Source organism: Solanum dulcamara, chromosome 7, assembly GCF_947179165.1.
Source record: "Solanum dulcamara chromosome 7, daSolDulc1.2, whole genome shotgun sequence".
NCBI classification, from domain to species: domain Eukaryota; kingdom Viridiplantae; phylum Streptophyta; class Magnoliopsida; order Solanales; family Solanaceae; genus Solanum; species Solanum dulcamara.
The window spans coordinates 5,090,825-5,113,681 of NC_077243.1; the positions used below are offsets into that span (position 1 = coordinate 5,090,825).

Below are 22,857 nucleotides of genomic sequence, written 5' to 3' on the forward strand. Positions count from 1 at the left end.
TAATATTAAAAAAAATAAAAATAGGGGCTTTGAATTTATAGGAAAAAGTAGCATTAAGTAAGAAGAAGATATGATTGATTATTATTTAGTTGAATAAAACCTAGCACTAAGTAGTGTAAAGAAGCACCAAGTATGAATAATTAAGGAGTACTCCTGGTAAGCATTAAAATTTTATTGAATTTAAATTCGTAAATTAATTCGAATTATATTAAATTCAAGAAAATAGTTCATGAAAATTCAAGTCAAATAAATGAGCAACTAAAATTATGTCACATGTCAAAGTTATTTGGCAATTCAAGTCAAATAAATAAGCCACTAGAATCATGTCATGTGCCAAATTTAGGTGGCAATCCAAGTTAAATTAAATAAGCCACTAAAATAATGTCACATGTCAAAGTTATGTGGCAATTCAAATCAAATTAGATGAGTCACTAGAATAATGCACGTGTATATGTAACATGTTCTGACCAACCGAATTAAAGCTCTTCAACAAAGGAATCTGATTGGTCAGTTCAAATCGACCAATCAAATCACACAGGCATACCACTACAACTATAAATATGGGTCCTCATTATTCTCAAGAGATGAGTTTTGAAAAGAAGAAGAAGCAAGAAGAGAGTTCGTGGATCAAAGGCCGCAAATTCTCTACAAAGCTACAAAGTTCAAGTAATCAAATTCAAGTTCAAGTTCAAGATCAAGAACGAAGGAAAATATCAAGAAGTTCAAGATCAAGAACAAAGGAAAATATCAAGAAGTTCAAGATCAAGTTACTTGTTCATATTAATTATTCGTCATATCCATACAAGTGTTCGTGACGAATAATTTAAATCTCAATTCGAAGACAAAGATTCAAGATCAAGCTATTCAAGTTCTTGACTCTAAATCAAATTCAAGTTCAACATATTCCATATTATTTGAAGAATCAGAAGATTATCATAGAGATTGCAACACGCATTACATTTTGAAATCAAATATTACACTTTGTTACTTCAATTTTTCGATCTTGATTATTTATTTATTTTTACTCAAAAATTTATTATTTACACTCCTATTAAGTGGGGGGAGGGGGGGGGGGGGGGGGGACTGGAGAAGTATTATTAGCAGGATTAAGTAATGTTAAATGGAGTAATAAAAATTAATGCAAATATAATTGGCTGCTACAAGGTCCATAAGTTTAGGAATTAAGTATAGGCTTTATGCAGTTTTGATATTGATACAAAGAAAGAGAGTAAATTTTTAGATAGTCACCCAAGTTTGGAAATTTGTTCTCTAATATCATTTTTATTTTTTTAGAATCACAATATCGCTCAACTATTTTTATTTTTCTCAAAATATAATTTTCCCTTCTTCTAATGAGATGTCGTATCATATTATTCTATTTTATTTTAATTTAACAATAGGTTTAATGTCTATCCCATTCTTGAATTTTATAAAAGATAATCAAATTTTAAAATTAAAATTAAAAAAGGGCAGCCCGGTGCAGCAGATTTTTTTTTTCCGTATAGAGTATAAAAATTTAGGACAAATAATTATAAAAAATAATTATCATATTTATTTGAGTACATTAAATTTACAACTTTTTTATTATGATATCAAAATATATATACATATAGTTATGATAAACTACACTTTTAGTTTTACAGTGTACTCCATTGAACTATTATCAAGGCAAATCTTTGCTTTGATTATTTTATTTTGGACAAAAATCAAATACTTCATTTGTTTTAATTTATTTGTCCTAAATTTTTTTACTCTATATGAAAAAAAATATGCTTTTTTTATCAACTTTTAAATTTTAATTTCTTACCTGACATGTTTAAGACACAAAATTAAAAGATATTTTAGTATATTTGGCATATGTTTGATTTAAAATCACAAGATCCAATTTTTTTTATTTTTCTTAATTTTTTTTCCAAAATAATAGAACAAATAAATTAAAATGAAAGGAGTGATAAATAAATTATTATAAAATATAAGCATGAACATACAAATTTAATTCTTGATTAATCTATGCATTTTCGTACTCGAGCAATGCATGGATTTTATAAAAGTCCATAAGGACAAATATAATGATTTGAAATTCAGATATTTTATTTGTTTTGTTTTATTTTAAATTCAATTTTTATGTTAATTTAAAAAGTTTATCTTTATATTCAATTTAGAGCAGATTGATATTGTTGAAAGAATATATAAAAATAGGACTCTTTTAAATAAATACTATATATTAGAACTCTTACAAGATGGGTCCTATAGTTCAATTTCGGAACGAATTATCATTTTATATAATTTGTTAGTAAATTAGTATGTGACTAATTAGTCTATTTACTTATATTATTTAATGATTAATTTTTAAAAATATTGACAAATAAACAATAAATATTAGTTAATTTTATTTTAAAATTTGATTAACTTTTATAAAATTCAAGAATGGAGTAAATGCTTGAATTGAATACCTAAAAGGAGTTGCTTATATTGACATTAAACAAGTTTTTATTGTATTGTTGAAAGAATTTTCGTTTAAAAAATAAAGTAATGTGACATGGCATCCCATTAGAAGGGAGGAATATATTTTGAGGAAAATAGAAATAGTTGGGTGATATTGTGGTCCTAAAAAAAAACAAAAGTAATATTATAGGGCAAATTCTCAAACATGAATGACTATCTAAGAAATGTACTCCAAAGAAAGATGAAACATGTCAGTTAGCATGATTTAAAGGTACATCGTCACAAGTAAAGGATGAATGAACTGATTGTAGGCTGACTACAACACCAATGAAGCAAGAAGGCGGATGGAAGAACGAGTATTTCTTGAAGTAGAATTTCAAGTCAAGAAGAATTTGATATTGAAGAGAAGCTGTCAGCAAAGCAGAACTCCTAGAGAGTTAAACTTACATAGAGACGGAAGTCTTTTAGAACAATTACACACTTATGGAGGATAAGACAATTGCCATATTGACTTTTCATTGTGATGTTGGATATTGAAGAAATACTCTAAAGAACCCAAGTCTTATTATAGAGTTTATGTTCAAGGAGTTTTTCTTTGTATTTGAGTAATGATGTAACCTTAGTTTAGTAAAGTTATAAACTAAAGTAGGATTTCAGTCTCAAGTTGAGGCCAATTCGAAGACTTGAGAACATATACCTCAGGAGATTTGTGTAGAGTTTAGGAATTTAATTTACAATTCCTTAGGTTACATAGATTTGCAATCTATTGTTGCAAGGTTCATTGAATTTAGCGAAGTTGAAAGGAAATCCCGTAGTGATACAGGTTGTGATTTTAATACCTTTTTTAGCCTTGTGTTGTCACGTAAAATATTGTTTTCTTAATTTACTGTTTTTATCGCTTCGTTGAAACTCGTTTGACAACTCGTTTCATTTAGGCAAAAAAGTTAAGCTAAGTAAATTAATTCTAGATAGTGTAGAATATCAAAATTATTTGGAATAATGTCACTATCGCCTTCACACACTATTATCAACTACCGTCGTTGTTATCCATACACACCATTATTAGCTATCATTAACCCACAACCATCATCGCTATCAATCACTACAATAATAAGTCATAACCACTACTAGTCACCATTTATGATTATCACAACCAGTCAATCGCTATATAAGTTTTTTTTTTTATTACTATAGTATTAAATTAATTTAATGTTTTGTTGAATTTTATATTTATTAATTTCTTAAAAAAGATAAATATTTATATATTTAAATGTTGAAAAACAAACAATCTTAATTATTTAGTATTCAAATCTTAATATAATATTTTAATATTTAGATGTATATTATAATTCAACTAATTATATGTATCTTATTTAATATTCATATGTGCATTCATTAAGACATTTTAATTTTAATAAAAATAAATAAGGCCTAGACAACTAATTGCTATGACCTGATCTAAATGTACTAATGATTTTCTGTTGTCGCTAATTAGGCAAAACATACTTTATTAGCACTTGAAAAGTAATATAGTAAGTCAATGAGCAATGTTGTTTAACATCACACCATCATACTAAATTATTCTTAATTCTTGTAAAAATTGGTGGACCATCGCATTAAGTGTGATTGATAGTCATTTGGAACTTAATGTTATGCTACATGTATTTAACTCACTCTTGTACTACGTATTGTAGAAAATGTTTGTTGATGTAATAAGACTAACTATAACTATTAAGTTAAAATTTTGTCTCTCACTTGTTGAACTTACAATTAACACAACGGAATTGCATTTTTAAGTGGAAAGAGAAATTTATACTCTAGAAAAGAAAGGTAAAAGAAACAGTTACCAACCTACAAACGTGAATTTTATGGGGGCTTAGATGAATTATATATGGCAAAGTGCAAATAACGCAAATAATCACAAAATATTTCTAAAATTAAGTTATGTGATTTTGAAATAGAAGTGAATGCTAATTTTAAGGTAAAAAATTATTTGTGTTCGATATTTATACCATATCAATAAATGTATAATATATATTTGATAATAAATGGTTGTTATTTAATAACGGTTAATTAATATATATTTTTCTCCCAATAAAATACATAAGCTTGATAAATAAACGTGATTTGGTGTAATCACTATATACCAATAAGTATTTACTTTAGTTTTGATTTAGTACAAGAAACAATTTAAAACTTAAATAATTCTTTTTTCCCTTGTGCATTCATTTTTTTTTAGAGTTGTCACTATAGGCCGATTCAATCAATCCGAATTAGTTTTACAAACTTTGAAACTTTACGAGCCGGGATCAATAGACCTAGCCTTTATTGACGGTTCTAATTTTTTAGTAGTAGACATGAATCACGCATCGTTGAAATAGTTGAGGACTTTGTGGTTTACGGAGATGACAAAAAAAATATCAGTATACACAAATTAATATTTTCTTATTTTAATTTGTTAGCTTTATCTTGATTTGATATGAAATTTAAGAAATTAAATAATTTTTTTGAATATTGTGATGTTAAAACTAAAGAGACACGTAGAATGTATCAAAATTTATTTCAATCTTATGATTTTAAATATGTTATTTAAAAAATCTGAAATTAAAAAGTCGCAAAAAAAGCACACACACATATTGAAATATACTAAAAAAATAATAAATTGAGAGAGGGAAAAAACAACACATGCAACAGGCTCACAAGTTACAACCATTTTTAGTTTTTGCCTAAAGTAGTGCATGTGACAAATAATGGTGCCATATATATACTGCCATTATTTCCTATCTGTGAAATGTATATATTCACCATTCATTTCCAACTATACTGCATTGAATACGGAATAATAAACTACCCTATTTAGTAGTACTGCATTCTCATACACTTCTAACAGTTAAAACTGAAACAAAAAAATGTTACAAGTTTATCATACGTTGTTAAAAGACCACATGACCGTTATTCCAGTTAGCAGCATTTTTGCCATGTTGTGTTTCCTCTCTTTCAAAGAAACGCGGCTCTTACTAGCACTACTTGTGTTCCTATTATATATATGTATAAAATAAAATTAAAAAAAAAACTAACCTAAATTCCATATTGCAAAGAAACCCAAACTTGTTCTGTAAACCCTAATTTTCTTTACCCATTTGCCTGTATATTGTGTAATACGCACTAAAATCCAACTTATAAGTTGGATTTTCTTCCTTTTGAGATTGCCTTGATCTTAATCACTCCCAAAATTCTCATAATATCTTCATTTATTATCCTTTTTTTTGCTTGGATTCTGAAGTTTAATTTTACAGGTGGAGGAAGAGATGGAGATAAAGAAAGTAGGTGAAGAAGTTGAAGGAAAGATGATAAAGAGTGTGAAGAATGAATTTGGTGATGGGGTTGCATGGTACAGAGGAGCAATGGTAGGTAAAGGAAGTTTTGGGTGTGTTTATTTGGCTACTTTGAAGAACCCAAAATTGAATTGCAGCTACTTTCCATCAGTTATGGCTGTTAAATCTGCTGAGGTCTCTGTTTCGGGTTCAATTCAGAAGGAAAGAGAAGTTCACAACAATATCAAGGGTTGTCCTTACATAATTCGATGTTTCGGGGACGAGACTACTACGGGTCAGAATGGAGCTATGATTTACAATTTGTTGTTGGAGTATGGCTCTGGTGGAACCCTAGCTGAGAGGATTAAGAATTCAGGATTGACTGAATTTGAGGTAAGGAATCATACGAGATCTATGCTTAGAGGGTTGCTTTGTATTCATACGATTGGTTATGTTCATTGCGATATGAAGCCTGATAATGTATTGCTTGTGCCGAATTCTAGTGAGGGGAGTACTGAATTTAAGGTTAAGATTGGTGATTTAGGGTTAGCTAAGAGAGAAAATCAGAGCAAGAAGAGGAGGTTGGAGCCTTACTGGAGGGGTACTCCCATGTATTTGTCACCTGAAGCTGTTGCGGATAATGTGCAAGAGTGTCCTGCTGATATTTGGGCTTTAGGGTGTATTGTGCTTGAGATGTTAACTGGAAAACCTCCATGGGATAGGGAAGATGATATGGATGCCGAGGATGTCCTTAGGAAGATCGGGGGAGGACACGAATTGCCTAAAATTCCTGGAAACTTATCGAAGGAGGCAAAAGATTTCTTGAAGGGTTGTTTCGTTAGGAACCCTAGGTATAGATGGACTGCCGAGATGCTGCTGAATCATTCATTTGTTGACGGATTAACTGATGATGAAGGAGTTGAACAACCACTGGAGGTTGAGGATATAAATGTAGTTGATTCTATTCTCTTGGTTACTGAAAGTGATGATGAATTCGCCTATTATTCAGAAGATTGGAGCGGTGCCTCTGAAGATGATTCCCTTGGTTACTGGTCTGAGGGAGATTATGAGGATGGAATGACATCTTATTTTGATGAAGAAGGGATATTTAAAGTAGAAAAAAGTATAACTGTTATAAGCTCCACTATTGATGGTGGTTCTGATCATATAATTGATCCATCAGTTGAGGTCCCTTCTGGGAGTCCATCAAACAATTCGCCGAAATGTCCATTAAGTATTACCATTCCCGCAGGAGTCTAGCAATAGTTGGCAGGATGGGGATTTAAGCATTGAATTATACATTATATTCGTTGATTCGTTACTAGATGTAGCGACATAGTCTGTATGCAGTTCAAATTGGTTGAGATTAAATGATAAGATCTGTTATTCTTTTTAATGTGTTGCTTCCAAGGCTTTACCTTTACATTTTGCTGTTGCGGAATCCTAACTGTCTACATTTGTGTTTGTTGCTCCATGTTTCTTTCATTCTTTTGGAACAGGTTGAACTTTCACCACTTTGGATAGATGTTTTTGAAGTTGGATGATCTATTAAACCTTTTTGCAGTGTTAAGCTAGACTGCCCTTACATTTCTGAATTAGAGGATTTGTGTATGCATAAGAATTTATCTCTTAGCTTAATCAGTCAAGGATTATTTTTTAATAAACTAAGCTTTCTAGATTGGTCGGTATATGATGTATTTAACAAGAAGCAGGAAACATGTCAGCTCTGTTCGTCATTGGAACATGACTTAACTTACCATGTGACTTCAATAGTATTGTTAGGATGTTGGAAATCTTGAAACAACTGTTGTCTTCTTCATCACTGTCTTCTGATCAAGGAATAAAAGTGAATTTTTCTTTACACTCACTTCCCTATTCCTGCCTATCTGAGGTCAGTAAGTAAATCCTCTTACCATGTCAAGTTTTAGTTAAACTTTTGAGTGTATTCATTTCTGGATCGGATCTTTTGTTTTATATTTTTTTTGGCTAATTGGTACGTCAAATTCATACTTCCATTCTTACTTGGGAATGTGAGATTTCAGGTCGGAAAAAGAGGATGTATAGCTGAAGTTGCTTGGAAGCCTGAAAATGAAGAGCGGTTTATGAAGTCAATGCTGATGAAAAGATATAACATCACTTTTAAGGTATGGTATATATTAACATTTGAGTGAAGAAAGTGCAGGCATTGCCAGTTGATGTTTGTTTCATATTCAAAACAGAGTTGTCAAATTCTTTTCTACATTATTCATGTAAATCCTTATTTTTTCATGTTTTAGTCACTGGCGATTGATAAAACAATGATTTAAAAAGTGTAGGCCAGTTTTCTTGTCAGTTCAACTCGGTATTAGAATGAATCTAGATTGACTTAAAGATGGCTAACTACATTACTTTACTACTATTAATGAATGAAAATAGCTGGATTCCAAGAAAGAGGGAAAAAGACAACACATGTACTAGTCAATATGGAGTCCATGGTCGTACAAAGCGGCTACAAACTTTGATTTGTTTTACCTAGTTATCAATTTTGTATCCAACTCAATTTCCAAGAACAGATTAACATAGTAATTTAATTATTTATGATTTATGATTTATGATTTAAATCTTAAGAGGAAAAACAAAACAAAAATAAATACACAAGATGGAGTTGAACCCATAACGTTATAAAATTAAAAACATATATCTTTAAATAATTTCTCATTGCTCATTTCTTTGATATAACGTTTTGCTTGCTTGTGACAACCAAAAAGCAAAGTAATGAAGGGAGAAAGATGATCACGCCATTGTTGAGGATATTCTATTTTTTCTCCTATAATTGCTTGCAGCTTTAAATCACTGCTTTACCACTTTACGTATGACATAAGATTTCCAATCTTGTATAAAGAAATTCATTATTCTTTTCCTCTTAATTACTCCCAATTTATAATACTACACTTTTTTTTAGTTTGACATTATTCTTTTTAGTTTGATTTGAAAAGAATGATTTACTTCTTATTTAGAAATGATTAACTTTCACTTTTTATTTTGCTTTTGATGAGATAATTTATAAATTATAACCACATAATATCTATAGTTTAGGGGAGGAGGTACAATATTTATACGAGCTATAAATAGCAATTTTATTAAATATGTATAACTATCTAATTATAATTTAATAAAATAAAACAGGGTATAAGTTTGATAGTGAATTCAAAACCCATTGACACCGCCCTTATTTATATGTTTACTTCACAATTTTTTTAAAATACTTTATTTCTAAAATATTGTAATCAATCATACATAAGAATAAAATATATATAACACCTTAGTCTGGTTTAATTGACATGGACAATTTGTTGGGTGGGTAATGTTCCATAAAGAGTATATTATCTATCCTTAATAATTTGGATTGGTTTTATCAGAGAAAAAGGTAGGACTTGTAGATTTTTTTGATTTTTTTTAAAGAAGACAAAATGGGTCGATTTCTATTCAAAATTGTTGGGATGGCTACTAAATTATATATCAAATGTAAAGCCATTCAGAGTTGATTTAGACCAATTTTAAAGTAAAAGCGTATTGGTGATTTTCTACGCATATTATGATGTTAATCAGTATTTCAACCACAAATCCTAAAAAAGAATTGTGGCGATTCGTTAGGATTGGACCAAAAGTTCTAACGAATAATCATAACTTGCTATTAAGATAAGTCTTAACTAATATTAGATAAGAAATTTCGACAATAGTTAGGACCAACAACAATAACATATTTAAGTCCAATCTCACAAGTGAAGTCTGAAAAGAATGATGTATCCCTTATAAAGGTAGAAAGACTATTTTCAAAAGACACTTGACTGGGATAAAACAGTCGTTGAACATTGTTTCCAAGCTATTTCCCCAAGACTTTTCTTAATGAAGTCAAAATTTAATGGTAACACCAAAAAGTCATATTTATTCTTTGGGCAAACGACACAAAGTATGCTGTGATTAGTGCTAATTACTTGCTGAAACAATAGTTTTTGAGATTACATTTCATGTATACAATATGAATTTTATGTATTATTGTACCCAAATGAACAATGTATCTAGTGTATTTATGCATAGATGCATATATCGATGCACTAATACATATATTAATTGCCTCTAAATATCATCACCATCAAGCAAAAAGAGGAAAGAAAGGAGGGAAAGAGGGAGAGAGGGAGGGAGGGGGGTGTATGTGTAGAGATGAGGGGTGAGAGAGAGGGACAGAGCAAGAGGAAAGGGGGTTCAATGATTACATAATTATTTTAAGAAAGGATTATACAAATCTTATAGTGTTAAGAGTTAATTACATCATACCATAGCTAATTAAATCATATTCCAACTATTTTTCCAATTTAAAAAATCCCTTAAATTTAGTGGAATTCGGATACATCCCAAAAAGTTATGATACATCACGTAAAGTGATGTATCCAACCGACACATCGCATAAATTGATGTATCCGACATTTCGATACATCAAGTAAAGTGATGTATCTGACCGATATATCGCGTAAATTGATGTATCCAAAAATAGGACAGAGTAGAAATTTTTATAATTTTTTTAAATGATAGGAAATTTTCAAAAATATGATAAAATAAATTGTGTATTTATGTAATTTTTTCCTTTGAAAGTTGGTGAAATTTAGTAGATATTAATACATTTTGGGTTAGTTTCAAATATATACGATAAAATAATTACTTTACAATAAATATAGCCATGTTTCTATTTAAAATTGGGAAACTTACATAAATATACAATATTAAGAAAATATTTACCATTTATAGTAATAAAAAAATAATTTCACTAAACACTTATAATACATTTATAATACAGTTTTAATACATATTGCAGAGAACTATTTATAAAACATATATAATACAAGTTTTATAGATGGATAATACATTTATCACATATTTTAATAGACTTATAATACATTATGTTAGTTTCTTACTACACAAACATAATATATATTTTAAAACACTTATAATACATTTATATTGTATGCATAATTCACTTTTAATACAAGTGTAGATTTATCATAATATTGCTATATATTACTATAAATGGTAATAAGTAAAAAATATCGCTAAAATCAGTAATTAATTTTTAAAAAGCACTCAATCAAATACTTTTTCCTTTAAAAAAATAGTCAAATTCAGCCCAAGACAGATAATGGGCTCAGGACTACAAAGCTGAAATCGGCCCAAGTCAGGCCATGAGCTCATGACTAAAAAGCCCAGATCAGGCCTAGGCAAACCATTTTTGCTTCCTTTTCTTTTTTCTTTTCAGCTTTATTTTTTTAAAAAAAATAGTTCTCCTATTGTTTTTTGTAGCATTTTTTTTAATTTTTTTATTAGACTACGCAATTCATTTCATTTATCAATATTGTATAAATTTTATATAAACATGTATATATAATGTACAAACAACTATGTAGTGTATATGTAATATATCGATATTGTATAAGTAGTGTAAACGTATATCAATATAGTATAAATAATGTATAAATAATTGTGTAGTGTATATGCAATATATTTATATTGTATAAATGTGTATATTCATGTATCAATATTTATTTAACTATCATGCATTCCCATCTTAATAAATAAAAGAATAAAAAAATGACAAAAATATTTTTTTTTCTCAAAAGAAGTGAAACAATTATATAAAAAAAATAATTAAAACAATGAGTTTTTATTCTTTAAATAGCACAGCAAAAAAAATAATACTAGTAAAAAGTTTTTTTTTTAATATGAAAGAAAATGATCAAATGACAAAAGTAATGCAGCCACCAAAATGGCATTACTATGACAAATTAAAGGCAATGGCCATGTTTTTTGAAAACAAAATTGCCGAAGGGCTATAGGGCATAATTATCCCGTACATTTTTGTCCTAGCCCACAATAGCGTAGGCCCAAAGATCATGAAACTCAATGCTGACCCAAGCCCACAACTCAATTTAAGTCCAGAATGATTGCGAACACCTGATCAGCTTCCCGCTCTCTCCAGAATTTTCTGGTAATTCTCCAACTCATAGGCAACTTTTCAAAACCAGAATTTTCTGGTGCAATCTATGTCTTCTCGCCGCCACAACGTGTTAATTTTTTCCGAACTCAGTAGAACTTTTTCCAATACTTATATATAACCCACATCACCATGCTTTTACACCCCAACAGAAAAAAAAAACCCTTCTTTTCTTGAAAATCTTTACTAATGGAGAAATATGAAGGCAAAGCAATTGGCATTGATCTCGGCACGACTTACAGTTGTGTTGGGGTCTGGAAAAATGATCGTGTAGAGATAATCCCAAATGATCAAGGCAACAGGACTACTCCATCCTACGTTGCTTTCACAGATACAGAGCGGTTAATCGGAGATGCTGCCAAGAACCAGGTAGCTATGAACCCCCAAAATACTGTTTTCGATGCTAAACGTTTAATTGGTCGGAGATTCTCCGACCCTACTGTCCAGAGTGACATGAAGCACTGGCCTTTTAAGGTAGTTCCTGGTCCAGCTGACAAACCCATGATCGTCGTTCAGTATAAAGGTGAAGAGAAACAGTTTTCTCCTGAGGAGATTTCGTCTATGGTTTTAACGAAAATGAAGGAAGTGGCGGAATCTTTCTTGGGGACTACTGTAAAGAATGCTGTGGTTACTGTTCCTGCTTATTTCAATGATTCTCAAAGGCAGGCTACTAAAGATGCAGGGGCTATTTCTGGGCTTAATGTGATGAGGATTATTAATGAGCCTACTGCTGCTGCAATTGCTTATGGTTTGGATAAAAAGGCGTCTAGAAGTGGCGAAAAGAATGTGTTGATCTTTGATCTTGGTGGTGGAACTTTTGATGTTTCGTTATTGACTATTGAGGAAGGGATTTTTGAAGTTAAGGCTACTGCAGGGGATACACATTTGGGTGGTGAAGATTTTGACAATAGACTTGTCAATCACTTTGTGCAGGAGTTTAAAAGGAAGCATAAGAAGGATATTAGTGGTAACCCAAGGGCTTTAAGGCGATTGAGAACCGCCTCTGAGAGGGCGAAGAGGACTTTGTCATCGACTGCTCAGACGACTATTGAGATCGATTCCTTGTATGAAGGGATTGATTTTTATGCTACGATAACCAGGGCAAGATTTGAGGAGATGAACATGGATCTTTTCAGGAAGTGTATGGAGCCTGTGGAGAAATGTTTAAAGGATGCCAAGGTTGACAAGGGTCATGTTCATGATGTGGTTCTTGTTGGTGGCTCCACTAGGATCCCAAAAGTACAACAATTGTTGCAAGATTTTTTCAATGGTAAGGAGCTTTGCAAGAGTATTAACCCTGATGAGGCTGTGGCTTATGGTGCTGCTGTTCAAGCTGCAATTTTGAGTGGAGAAGGTGATCAGAAAGTTCAAGATTTGCTGCTCCTTGATGTCACACCTCTCAGTCTTGGTATTGAAACTGCTGGTGGTGTGATGACAGTGTTGATTCCAAGAAACACTACAATTCCAACAAAGAAAGAACAGATCTTTTCGACCTACCAGGACAATCAACCAGGTGTGCTCATTCAGGTGTATGAAGGAGAGAGGCCTATGACTAAAGACAACAACCTTCTTGGGAAATTTGAGCTCAAGGGTATTCCTCCAGCACCAAGAGGAGTGCCTCAGATTAATGTCTGTTTTGACATTGATGCTAATGGAATTCTCAACGTGTCGGCTGAGGATAAGACTGCTGGTGTGAAGAACAAGATCACAATTACAAATGATAAAGGAAGATTAAGCAAGGGAGATATTGAGAGGATGGTTCAAGAAGCAGAGAGGTACAAGGAAGAGGATGAGTCCATGAAGAAAAAGGTTGAGGCAAAGAACTCATTGGAGAATTATGCCTACAACATGAGGAATACAGTGAGGGATGAGAAATTCTCAGGGAAATTGGATCCATCTGACAAACAGAAGATTGAGAAGGCTGTGGATGAGACAATTGAATGGTTGGATGGAAACCAATTGGCTGAAGTAGATGAATTTGAGGATAAATTGAAGGAGTTGGAGAACTTGTGCAATCCAATAATTTCAAAGATGTACCAAGGTGGTGCTGGTGGAGATATGCCCATGGGAGGCAGTGCTGACAATGGAGCTGGTTATGGCAGAGGAGAGTCTGCACCTAATGGTCCAGGGCCTAAGATTGAGGAAGTGGATTAAAGATGATATGTTATATACTTTTATAGAATATAAACTGTGTACACTGCTTTGAGTGTCCAGTTCTGGTGTGAGAGAATAATTACTATGACAGCTATGTAGACCCTTATGTTTTTCTAAATAAATCTCATTTTTCATCTTAATGCTTTTCCATCTCTCCTTGGAGTTTGTGGCTATGTGATCTATTCTTGCTTCTTATCTGCAATCTTCCTGCAATACCTTGACTGGCTGGAGCAGTACAATGCGAATAACGTTTTAGAAATATGGTAGAACCATTACCAATAGACATGAAAGCTATAGTTCTATAACTGCTTAGCTAAATTAGTTCTGCACAGGTCATGAAGAGTTATGTGAGGCAATAGAATTGACGCATATCTCATCTGAAGAACATAAACAAGCAGCAAGTAAATTTGTTCCAAAGTTTCTTTTACTCAGCCAACAAAGAAAGAGCAAATCTTCTCAACCTAAAGAAGAGAAGCCCGTTGAAAAGGTTGATTATCTTCTTGTGAGTTTTGAGCTAAAGGTAACCGCATTACTGCGAAGAACAAGATCAAACACAAATGACAGAGGAAAGTTGAGGGAAGAGAAAATCCAGAGAGTGGTTCAAGACCCTGAGAGGTACAATTCCGGATGAAGCCATCAAGAAGAACCCCACTAAAAGCACCACTTATGAGGCCTACATGCCTGCCTTCCTGCTTGATGCCTCTATGAGAAAACTTAAGTTAGACACTTCGGTTAGAATGAAAAAAGGAGGGCATCCTATTCTCTTGAAAGAAAAATGTTATAGTAAATGTTGGAATTTAACCCTTTATTCTCACCAGAATATAAATACACTTGCTTGTGTGTTTCAACTGCCAAGAATTGGTCAATTTCAGTATTCAGAAGCATAAAATTATTCTTCAGTGTTGCCAGAAATATAATCCGCCTTGTGTGCAACAACATTACTCTTAAAAGACAGACCCACAACTGCACCAAAACTAAAAAGCAGATTCCAAATGCTTTAACTATAAGATAATACATTCACTAATAGAAGGATAAGTAAATGGCTGGTTTTTCAAGTGATTGTTCTTGAATCTTGATAAGGAACAGTTACCTAATATATATTACATTAGACAATTAGTGAATGATGATGTCCTCAATTTGGATACTTCTTGCAAGTTTCTTAAGCATTCAAGATCCTACTTAGCATGAAATATGGAAATGTGTCACTCATGGATGATCAATTAATGATGGATTATATCTTAAATTTGGATACTTTCGTTAAGTACTTAAGTTTCTATTGAGCATAAAATGGTATACTTTCTCCTTCAAATGCACTCCAGCTTGGTTGTTCATATGCACAAAAAACAAAAAGGGGGGAACGTTGCCATCGAATATGAAATGTCAAATTCCAGAAACACAAACTATTGGTTGCATTTCCAAGGTTGGGCCATACTCTACACAAAGGTGAAAGGAACAAAAACTGAGATAAAGCAACATAACGACACCTACAAGAAGATCCTATATAACAAGCTCTTATACTCATCAAGAGTAGACATAGTTTGCTTTGGTCCAAAACTAAATAGTCCTAATTTACTACTTTTGCTCTTTTAGTTCTCTCCTTTTCCAATAGGTTATACAGAAAGGGAAGACTAGTGAGATCAATAAAGACATTTAGTTCCAAAGAAAAATGAAGATTGCCTTCTTTTCTTGTCTCGCTATTCTGTTGTGCACTCTAACAGTAATAAGCAGAGCTTCTGAAATTTCCCATATGACAAAGAAAAGAGATCTCCATGTCTCAAAACATCTTGTTAGTGCACCAGAAAGAAACAGTGAGAGCGCTGTTGCAGACACAAGTGATAACACCAATAAGTTTGAGTTGCCAACCAAAAATTTTACACCAGATGTTGAGAAAAATCAGAGAGGAAAGGGATCAAATGGGGGTGGAAGTATTGCTCGTCAGCCACGTAATTCAGCTGTAACACTTAAGCAGCCCTCCATCTCCATGTCAACTACTTATGTCTTGCTTCTTACCCTAGTTTTGCCCTTTGTCATTTCCTAAGATGTTCTAAAAGATAGCAAAAGTATTTTCTTTCTCATCTCAGCTTTTCTCATTGTGGTTGTGACTTCGTGAGTGTATTATTATTCTGTTGGTTTATTTTGCTAGTCCTAGAGTTGTATGTCTATCAATGAACAATTGTCTCGTGTCACATGCAAGCCTGTGATGCATCATAGGAGGCTTTCTTCAGCTCTCCCCTTCATTTTCCTCTCTCTCCTTATTTCTTTGTATCTGTGTATTGCAGCAAAAATATGATCAAATAGTCAAGCTGAACTAATCAGAGTCAATAACTCTTTGACTAACCGACCAAGTGCAGTCATAGTATTAGTTTGCTGCTCCGAGAAACACTACCATTCCAACAAAGAAAGAGAAGATCTTTTCCACCTACTCGAACAATCAACCAGCTGTGCTCATTCAGATGTATGAAGGAGAAAGACAGCAACCTTCTTGGAAAGTTTGAGTTCAAGGGATAAATTGAAGGAAAAGATTAAAGATGATATGTTACTCTGCTATACATTTTTGTTTCAATGAACTATTTAAGAAAGAAAATATGTCTTTGTTGTTGATGTTTTTAGTATTATGTTGAAATTTATTTTAGTTACTGCAGTAATTTTTAGTCTTATAAGTTGTTGAGATATTTTAGTTAGTTTTAAATTCGTCGTTCCATCTTTTTTAAAAATTAGTATGAGACAACAATTACTATGACAACTATGTAGACCTCTACCTATGTTTTTCTAAATAAAACCCTTTCTTGTTTTACTTTTTCCAACCCTTTTGAGAGGTTTTGGCAAAATGCCTATTCTTGCTTCTTATCTGCAGTTTCTTACAATATCTTTGATTCGCTGGTGCAGCACAATTAGGCACATCGATAACTCGTTAAAGTTGACCTCAAGAACTACCTTGAGAGGTTTTCATTTCCCCTTCTAGTTGGCAATTTTGCACGAGGCCCTACATGCATTACTCTATGAGAAAACTTCAGTTAGACTCTTTGAACACTTTTGTTATAAGAAGAAAAAAAAAAGGAGGGTATCATATTCTCTTGAATTGGAATTTAACCCTTTATTCTCACATTAGGATATAAATAGATTCTATGTGCCATGCTTTTTAATAGTCTTATCTAAAAAGAAAAACAAAACAACAAATGTTCTAACATGAAAAAGAAGATTCTAAATAGTTAAAACTGAGACCAGAAGTTGTATGGTTCCATCTCTGGGACAGGATGAATGGAGATTAAAGGGAATGGGAAGGAATCAAATTGAACCAAAGCAACAATTACACCACCTAGAAGAAGATCCTATATAACAACCTCATTATACTCATCTAGAGTAGAAATAGCCTTTGGCTCTAAAGCTAAAAACACTCTCCATCACCTATATCTCCTACTTTTGCTATTTTCTCCTATTCCAAATTCCAACAGTTATTAATAAAAGGAAAGACAAGTGAGACCAATAAAGACATTTAGCTCCAAAGAAAATGAAGGTTGCTTTCTTTCCTTGTTTAGTTATCCTGTTATGCGCTCTAGCAGTAACAAGCAGGGTGTCAGAAACTTCTCTCACGTTGAAAAACAGAGGTGTACATCTCTTGAAACATCTTGCTAGTGCACCAGAAAGAAACAGTGATCATGCTGTTGCAGACTTAAGTGGTGACACTAATAAGTTTGAGTTAGCAACCAAGGATGTTGAAAAAAATCAGAGAGGAAAGGGGGCAAATGGGGGTGGAAGTGTTACTCGTCAGCCACGTACTCTTGATAAAAATTCAGCTGTAACCTTAAAGCAGCCCTCTATCTCCTTGTCAACTATTTGTGTCATTTCTAGCTTGCCTCTTCTCTTGGTTCTTCCCTGTGTCATTCCCTAAGATGTTTTCATTTTTCAGGTATCCTCATTGTGATTGTGACTTCATGAGTGTGTTATTCTGTTGGTTTGTTTTGGTAGAGTTTGTATGTCTATTAGTGAACAGCTGTGTTGTGTAACATGCTACAGATTGATGATGAATCATATGAGTCTTTCTGATCATCTCTTGCATTTTTCTTCTCCCTTCTTATTTGTTTGCATCTCTGCATATTTCAGCAAAATTTTGATCAAGTTCATGTATGCAGAACATAAACATGAAGTCATGAGAACCAAGAACCCTTCCACTAACCGAACAGCACAGATATAATATTAGATTTCCAGATCGTATAAAAAGATATTCAAGAGTATAAGCGAATAAAACATAGTCCAACTAAGCCATCCGCGATTCTTATCTCCTGCTACAATCCTAATAGGAGCTTCTGCCACTCAAGCTGTCGTAAACGTGAAAAAAACATTGAGGTCCTTTACAGGCACAAAACACTGGCAGTTTAGCATTTGAGTAAATAATCCATGCATCGTACAATCAGAAATAAAACTGATGTCCAGGGAAACAAAATAAAATAAAGAACAACCTCTAATGAAAAAAATAAAAAGGAGTCTCTTTTACATATCCGTCATTGTAAATCCGAATGGAAGTATCACAAGAAATCGGCTTCGTTCAAATGTCATACAAGAACTTTTCGAAAAGTTTCATATGTTCTGCTTGCAGCGAGATGGCAACTGATTGACTTCCATCGTTGGTGGGACTTGGCAATATAAAGCTTAAGCCTTCATAAGCAATACCACCAGGTCCCATAAATATTGGCCTACCCCAACCGAAATCAGCATCATGGATTGGCAGCCTAGACCAACTAGTTATTCCTAAATTTGGGCACTTAAATGTATGTGCACCACGAACGAGTGCCTTCAAGTCAGGCTGCAATTCCAAATAATCAAGAGCTGATCTTAAGTAGTCGTTGTCCATTATAGCCAATTGATGATGAATTCTACTGGCTGCATACCAAATAGGCTTCGATTTGAGATCACCAGCGACAGCAACAGGAGTGGCAGTGAATATCACATTACCAAAATAGCCTGGTGGGAGAGAAGGTCGGAGCCTAGCACGCCCATCAGTTGCTATATACAACTTGGTTTCTTGATCGTGAGTGAGTCCTCGTGCCATACAAGTGGAGCGCCACACATGTCCTGCCAACATCTCATAGGAGCTGTAGTTAACAGTATTTCCATCTTCTTTGGACTTGGCTTTGAGGGCATTGATTTGGTCGCGGGTTAGTTTGAAGATGGACACACTCGTTTCAGGAACAGTTTCTGAATTCGGGGCATTTTCTGCAGTTACCTTGAGAGTGGGAGGTGGCTGGTACTCGACATGGGGGAACTGAGGCTGAGGTGGATCACGAGCACGGAGGAGGGTCCGGTCAATGAAAGGTGGGATTGTAAGGTCCAGACCACGAGCCATATCGGACCATGTGTTGATGAAGTGAAGACCAGAAGCTCCATCTGCTGCATGATGTTGCATGCCCACACCAAGGGAAACTCCCCCACATTTAAAATGTGTTATCTGTTCAACAGATTGATATATCAATTTAAGTGATCATACAAAAATCACAGAAAAAATCCCCCCGTCAAAACAGAAAACAAAGTGCAATCAAACAAAGATAAATTAGTGGTAACTTGTCTTCAATCTAAACTAACATACACAGTTTGATAATAGAGGCATGACGTAACACTTGGGGTATGTTTTGTACTGAGGAAAATATTATTCATGAAAAATGTCTATTATAGGGAAACCTTCAAAAATATTACGCCATGTAGCCCAACATACAATATTATACTGGGGGGAAATGTTACATAATATTCAAACTTGTATAAAAGTGTATAATGAGTATATAAAAGATATTTATACATAAATATGAGTTATATTGGATATGATGTTGTATAATATTTTATATTGAGCCACGTGACATAAATATTTTTTTCCAACATAGGGAGGGGTAGTAAGAGTGAAGAAAATGACAGGTGGAAGCAGGGGTAGGTGGGAAGGGGAAAGAGAAACGAATAATAACGCAAAGCCACCTAAATTTGTGCAATCTTGACTTCAAAGAATACCCAATATAGATTGTTTTTCACTTCATATGTTTATCAAATTTAAATTAAAGGACCATTAAACCATTAGAAAATGATGTGAAAACTAACTAATCGTTGGCATAATCCAGTACAAGGTTGCTTCTATCGTTTCTTTATGTGGGGAGGATGGGAGTATGAACCTGTTCTCTCTCATCTCAATTTACGTGGCATAATTTGATAGAACACAAAATTAAAAAAAAAAGTTTTTTTATTTGAAACTTGTAATCTTAATCATAATATGAAGTGTTTATGAATATAATAATTAAGAAAAAGATTATAAGAAGAGAAATTTGGATCACTAACGTTGTGGAATTTAAAACGTGCACCTCACCCGGAGTTGAGGCTAAAAATCAATCCTGGCATTCAACTTTCAACAACTCTTCTTATTTCGAAATTTATTCCCTAATTTAATTAACATGATCAACAATCTCTACACATCTAGATCTGAAAATAATTCGAAAATGGAGTCCTTCATTAATTAATTTGATCATTGCTTCCAGATCTGACACTATATATTCTTTTTATTTGATTAAATATGAAATTTAAAAATATAAATAAGACATTTTGATAAAAAAAAGTGTCGTTAAACTAAATTTACTAAATATAAAAATACCTAAGTTGCCTATTAAAAATTTACTAAATATAAAATACCTAAGTTGACAAACAAATAAAGCATTCGTTTGCCTATTTCTTTTGGCCTTTGTACAAAAGGGGGAATATTTGCGTGCCCATATTCACGCTATTCGGAGTAACAGATAGTCCTATTTCTTATACTCTTAATCACCTTTTTAACTCTCTAAATCCTATGTGACAATTCCATTTCTGGAGAGTTAATTTCAAAAATATTTGAAGCTAATAAATTAGATTAGATTAACTCAAAAATTAAATTTTAAATATTCAAAAATTATATAATAAGTATTATAGTAATTTATTTCCAACATAGCTTTTTACTATTTCCGTCCCACTTTATGTGACATTCATCTTATCATAATTTGAAATGATTTAACTTTAAAAATTATTTTTTACTCTTAATAAAATGATTTACAATTACACAAAATTTAATCATTGTTTTTAGACTATAAATTTCAAAAAATTTCTTTTCAAAATGTTTTGAAATACTTTATTTGAGTTAAGAATTTATACAAAACAGTTTATTTATCTTCACAGTGTATGTGTCAGGTCTGCATACATATAGTCTCTCCAAATTTTCCAGTAAAATTATATTGAATTTGTTATTATTGTTATGATAAGTATTATATATTGTAATTCTTTTTACGAATTAAAATTAAGTTAAAAGCATATATTTGAATTTTAAAAAAAGTACAACAACAAGAAAAGTAGGAGAGAGGGATTAGAAACTCATGGGGTTTAGCATTCAGGAAATTAGTACACACACATAAGGTAACCAAAAACGTACCTGCAACACTAACAGAGCATAAGATTCGATTCCTTGAGAGTAATCAACGGCGGGAATAAGCCGTCGGAGCTCCAACGTCGGCGCAAAATCGCCAAAATCATCCACCACACCATCAGACTCAGCTTCCACAAAAAGCACCCCTTGGCCCTTACAATCAATCTCAATACGTCCATCTTCATCCCTGCACAGCCTCCCAGCCATCGGATAAAACGGCACTAGGGCTCTGCTTAATGCCTCCTTAAGCACCTTTCCGTCAAAAAAACTTGGGGATTCCGTCGGCCTATAGAAATAAACACTCGGCGTGTGGAAATTAGGCACCACCAAATCCACATTAGAGTTCCACAACCTCAGCTGTGGCGTCTCCGTCGCCGGCTGCACCATCGTCGATTTTCTCACCTCAATCTTCATCGTTGATCAATCAACTCTGTTTTTCCCTGAAATGGAAAACCACATAAATTTCTCTAAAATGACCGATCGAAATTACAAATTATTCATTTTCAGTTACCTACTATGAATGTGATCTTCCACCTACTATCATTGTTAAATATCCATCATCATAAAATGAAATTAATTCAATAGAAAATAACTTACCTAATGAAGAAAAGGAGGGGCAGATAGTGTAGTTGAGCTTTTTGCCTTTAAGTTATGGATAAAAATATGGTTGAGAGTGGGTTGAGAAATACTATAAATCAACAGAAATGATGAAAACCAGGAGTTTTTTATTCAAATATATATATTTTATTAGGGTTGCAAAAGAGACTTCACCTACCACACCTCATTAACGTGACTAATTCCACATTTCCACTAAGACACGTCCCAACCAAAACCATTTGCAACACAGTAGTAAACTAAAATAAGATAATATTTGCGTCAAATTAAATTTGAATTTGTGATAAAAAATTTATATTTAAGATAAAATTCTTTTTAATAATGTCCACAATTTCATTCCGAATACTATCACATCTAGTTTATAAGGACAAAAACATTAGTTACCGTTCCACTATAATTCCTTATTGATTAAATATTTTCAGTTAAGTAACATTTCAGAAATTGAAACAGTTATGTAGACTTTTTCTTTTTTTAGAAATAAATACGACTTCTTCTTTTTTTCAAAACATTGAAACAAATTACGTTTATCAAAACGGCCACATTGGCGAGTAGTTGAGACCAGATAACACAATAAATGATATAAGCTATGACTAATTATGTCTTGATATATAATGTAGTAAATAAATGAAAATGAAAAAACTAACGACAACAATAATATATTCAATAAAATTTCACAAAATAACGTTTAAAAAGAATAAAATGTATACACTCTTTACCACATGAGGTTGGGAAAGGATAAAATATATGTAGTCTTTACCAGTTATCTCTCCAAAGTAGAGAGATTATTCTCGAAAAAAAATAAAAGCTATTAAACCCAAATTATTGAAATCCTTAACTACCAACCAAATATAAATAAATAATGGAAGCAAAAGTGGTGGATAAAAGTT

At 32.6% G+C, this 22,857-nt stretch overlaps 5 protein-coding genes across 6 annotated transcripts; 4 read left to right on the forward strand and 1 right to left on the reverse strand.

Annotated features, from left to right (window-relative positions):
* Window positions 1–5,386: 5,386 nt before the first annotated feature.
* On the forward strand, window positions 5,387–8,129 carry LOC129896755 (mitogen-activated protein kinase kinase kinase 20-like). Its single transcript, XM_055972717.1, has one exon. It carries the CDS (start codon window positions 5,754–5,756, stop codon window positions 7,017–7,019), a length of 1,266 nt encoding a protein of 421 aa, XP_055828692.1. The 5' UTR covers window positions 5,387–5,753; the 3' UTR covers window positions 7,020–8,129.
* Window positions 8,130–11,787: 3,658 nt separating this feature from the next.
* Window positions 11,788–14,075, forward strand: LOC129894335 (heat shock 70 kDa protein-like). The gene has a single exon (XM_055969979.1). The coding sequence runs from the start codon at window positions 11,971–11,973 to the stop codon at window positions 13,933–13,935; it is 1,965 nt and encodes a 654-aa protein (XP_055825954.1). The 5' UTR covers window positions 11,788–11,970; the 3' UTR covers window positions 13,936–14,075.
* Window positions 14,076–15,484: 1,409 nt separating this feature from the next.
* Window positions 15,485–16,012, forward strand: LOC129894336 (uncharacterized). Its single transcript, XM_055969980.1, has one exon. It carries the CDS (start codon window positions 15,602–15,604, stop codon window positions 15,971–15,973), a length of 372 nt encoding a protein of 123 aa, XP_055825955.1. The 5' UTR covers window positions 15,485–15,601; the 3' UTR covers window positions 15,974–16,012.
* Window positions 16,013–17,108: 1,096 nt separating this feature from the next.
* On the forward strand, window positions 17,109–17,982 carry LOC129894430 (uncharacterized). Its single transcript, XM_055970129.1, has one exon. The coding sequence runs from the start codon at window positions 17,444–17,446 to the stop codon at window positions 17,822–17,824; it is 381 nt and encodes a 126-aa protein (XP_055826104.1). The 5' UTR covers window positions 17,109–17,443; the 3' UTR covers window positions 17,825–17,982.
* Window positions 17,983–18,274: 292 nt separating this feature from the next.
* Window positions 18,275–22,070, reverse strand: LOC129894429 (shikimate O-hydroxycinnamoyltransferase). Of its 2 annotated transcripts, none has more exons than XM_055970126.1 (3): window positions 21,953–22,070; window positions 21,362–21,795; window positions 18,275–19,378 (listed from the first exon to the last, which is right to left on the reverse strand). In XM_055970126.1, the coding sequence occupies exons 2-3, from the start codon at window positions 21,767–21,769 to the stop codon at window positions 18,479–18,481; spliced, it is 1,308 nt and encodes a 435-aa protein (XP_055826101.1). In that variant the 5' UTR covers window positions 21,770–21,795; window positions 21,953–22,070; the 3' UTR covers window positions 18,275–18,478. The 2 variants fall into 2 exon arrangements, with proteins under 2 accessions (XP_055826101.1, XP_055826102.1); XM_055970127.1 differs by lacking the exon at window positions 21,953–22,070 and adding an exon at window positions 21,867–21,888.
* Window positions 22,071–22,857: the final 787 nt, after the last annotated feature.

Excerpts from the sequence above, each read along its gene's own strand:
- LOC129894429 (XM_055970126.1), bottom strand. The coding sequence starts at position 21,769 with ATGAAGATTGAGGTGAGAAAATCGACGATGGTGCAGCCGGCGACGGAG. Across the intron at positions 19,379-21,361 it reads ATGCTCTGTTAGTGTTGCAG|ATAACACATTTTAAATGTGG; the intron begins GTACGTTTTTGG and ends TCTGTTGAACAG.
- LOC129896755 (XM_055972717.1), top strand. The coding sequence starts at position 5,754 with ATGGAGATAAAGAAAGTAGGTGAAGAAGTTGAAGGAAAGATGATAAAG.
- LOC129894430 (XM_055970129.1), top strand. The coding sequence starts at position 17,444 with ATGAAGGTTGCTTTCTTTCCTTGTTTAGTTATCCTGTTATGCGCTCTA.
- LOC129894335 (XM_055969979.1), top strand. The coding sequence starts at position 11,971 with ATGGAGAAATATGAAGGCAAAGCAATTGGCATTGATCTCGGCACGACT.
- LOC129894336 (XM_055969980.1), top strand. The coding sequence starts at position 15,602 with ATGAAGATTGCCTTCTTTTCTTGTCTCGCTATTCTGTTGTGCACTCTA.